General features: G+C 38.3%; 1 protein-coding gene across 1 annotated transcript in view; it reads left to right on the top strand.

Moving 5' to 3' along the window:
* Nucleotides 1-2,500, top strand: part of LOC138053012 (WD repeat-containing protein 3-like) — a 29,698-nt gene that overhangs the window by 26,228 nt on the left and 970 nt on the right. The window contains exons 32-34 of the mRNA XM_068899685.1: nucleotides 73-151; nucleotides 951-1,000; nucleotides 1,945-2,038. Of these exons, the coding sequence (XP_068755786.1) occupies nucleotides 73-151; nucleotides 951-1,000; nucleotides 1,945-2,038 (223 nt within the window). The remainder of the gene's footprint in view (nucleotides 1-72; nucleotides 152-950; nucleotides 1,001-1,944; nucleotides 2,039-2,500) is intronic.

Here is a 2,500-nt window from a genome sequence, read left to right as displayed (position 1 = left end):
ACATTTCAGAAGGACCACCCCACATTGTAAGCGCAGTTCAATGTCAGTCAGAATTTGTCTTTTTCCTTTCAGTGAGTTAGAAGAAGCTCTTATCGTGCTTCCATTCAGTGTTGTGATGGATATGATGACCTTACTCGATCACTGGCTTCAGGTAAAGTCACGTTTGTTCATTTTTTTGTCCAGAATAACAATGTTTCTCTGGAGGCTACCAGAAACCAAAGAAATCGGCGATTTTGCCTTGTTCAGTTTTTAGTGTAGCAGCTTTCGTAAGCTCGACATTATTTTGTACCATGCTACCTATTGTTTGTCTTAAGTTTAGCATTGAGGCTTTGTTTTCGGTTGGAGTGGCAAGAGCCAATCGCATTGCACCTCACGTGGGCTGCTGCATGCATGACCCCAAAAAAGTTAGCTAAAATTTCAGCTAAAATTCTCGCCTTACCTTGGGTATCAGTTTTAGCAGGTTTAACGCTAACATCGGTTGAGTGTAATCAAAGTCAGTAGGATATCGTTGTTTAAAACGTGTTTAGCACATCCAGTTTAAGTGTAAAACAGAACGAATTCGCGGATGCGCTCTAACAAAGGTGGTAATTTGACGCTTATCAACTCGTTACATAAAACCAAATTTTCGCGCTTTACTCTCCCTCCGAGGCCAACACCACATTTTCAGTGTGACTCTCTATAGATTCTCGTAAAACTTGTAGCGTTAAAGTTCTAACAACTCGGCCCAGAGTTGGATAAAATCGTAATACAATGTAGGTCGTAGGTCGATTGCGATTGGCTAAAGACTTACTTAGCAAATAGCGATAACCACGAGTTATAGACCGGTTAACACAAAGTCTTGTCTCTGTTGAATTGGATGGGTTTACATTCTTTTTTTTTTTTTTTTTCGGATTGCTTACTCAGCTTACAACCCTTTACACTTCCTTTGTTTTCGTTTCTTTGTAATATAGCGAGGCTGGGAGGTGGAGCTGTCTTGTCGATGTCTTTCTTTTCTGCTGAGGTGAGTTGTTACTCGTATTCGGCGACTTCGACATCCAGGACTCTGTTGTTCGAAAGCCGATTAACTTATTCGAGGATTAGCGTAAACTTTTTTTTTTCTGTTTTCAACTTTTTGGTGAAAGTTTCTTTCGCACATTTTTGTTTTTCAAGATTGACTTCTTCTAAGTTTTGCCAAATATCAGCGTTGAACAGCATTTGGGAGTTGAGAAATGAACTCCTTGGTTAATTTTTTATCTGGTTTTAGCGTTAATCGGCTTTTGAACAACCGAGCCCAGAACGCCAAATGCAAAATTAAATAGAATCCGAAGCCGGTCTTCGTCTTTTAACCGATTTTTGAAAACTGTTTTCTTTTTCTTTGAACGTGAAGTAGTTTTTATCGATTTTGTTGCCTGTCATCATTTTCCTCCTTCCGAGTGTTTAACAGCATACTTGAAAGCACAGTACTCGATTGTCCAAAATCAGCACAACATTTTCATGCATAGTTAACAATTATTCCACCAAGTTGGCTATAACCTGTCTCATATCCAACAAGGGCGAATGGAATAATTGTTTTATTAAATTCCTTAAACTCCAAAAGTTTGGAAGTACGAAATACGAGCCAAAAAAACCGAGAAAATCCGAGCGAAATCGAAACAACTTGATGAAGATGCGATGTTGTGTGATACCTTGAGGTAAGACAGACGCAGGCTCATCACAAAAACATTTCCTGCCTTTTTGCGTACTTCTACGGTTTTTTTTTTTTTTTTTTGCTTTATTCTGAGAGAAATTTCGCTTTCTGGCGAAAGCAAATTTAGCATAGCGACGCTTAGCGTAATCGATATCTATTGCCATATGAAGTCAAACTAAGGTATATGAGCTGATAACCGAGATTGAGTGAACCAATCAGAGCACGAGAAATGCATTAACCGAGGTTGAAAAATTAATAATTGCTATTATCTTTTGCAGAATTCACCATAGTCAAATTGTTTCTAACCGAGTCCTTGTGCCTGTGATTGATTCCCTCCGGGTGCATGCTAAATCCCGCGTCCACAATCTTCGGGTGAGTAAGACCGCTCCGCTTTCTCCCAATACTTTGTTTACAGTTTGTGTTTCTCAGCTATCTGTGAGTCCCTGTATTTCTTCACCACAACGGAAAAGTTTCAAAGTAAAGGAAGCAAGGCTGCGAATGGATATCATTTGTAGAAACCAAGTTTTGGTGAGAGCACTCGTCTTCCAACAATGTGGCCCTGGTTCGATTCTCACACTCGGCGTCATAAGTGGGTCGAGTCTCTACTCCGAGAGGTTTTCCCCACTCCACAAAAACCAATATTTGATTTGAATTAATTTCATTATTTCATTTGTGCTAAATCCATTGACACTGAAACACAGTTATTATTATTATTATTATTATTGTTATTATTATTGTTATTATTATTATTATTATTGTTGTTGTTGTTGTTATTAGTGTTGTTGCTGTTGTTATTATTATTATTATTAGTAGTAGTAGTAGTAGTAGTAGTAG

This window comes from Montipora capricornis, chromosome 6, assembly GCF_036669925.1.
Source record: "Montipora capricornis isolate CH-2021 chromosome 6, ASM3666992v2, whole genome shotgun sequence".
Taxonomy (NCBI): domain Eukaryota; kingdom Metazoa; phylum Cnidaria; class Anthozoa; order Scleractinia; family Acroporidae; genus Montipora; species Montipora capricornis.
Note: the sequence above shows the minus strand (reverse complement) of the source record. Positions and strands in the feature narration are given on the sequence as shown.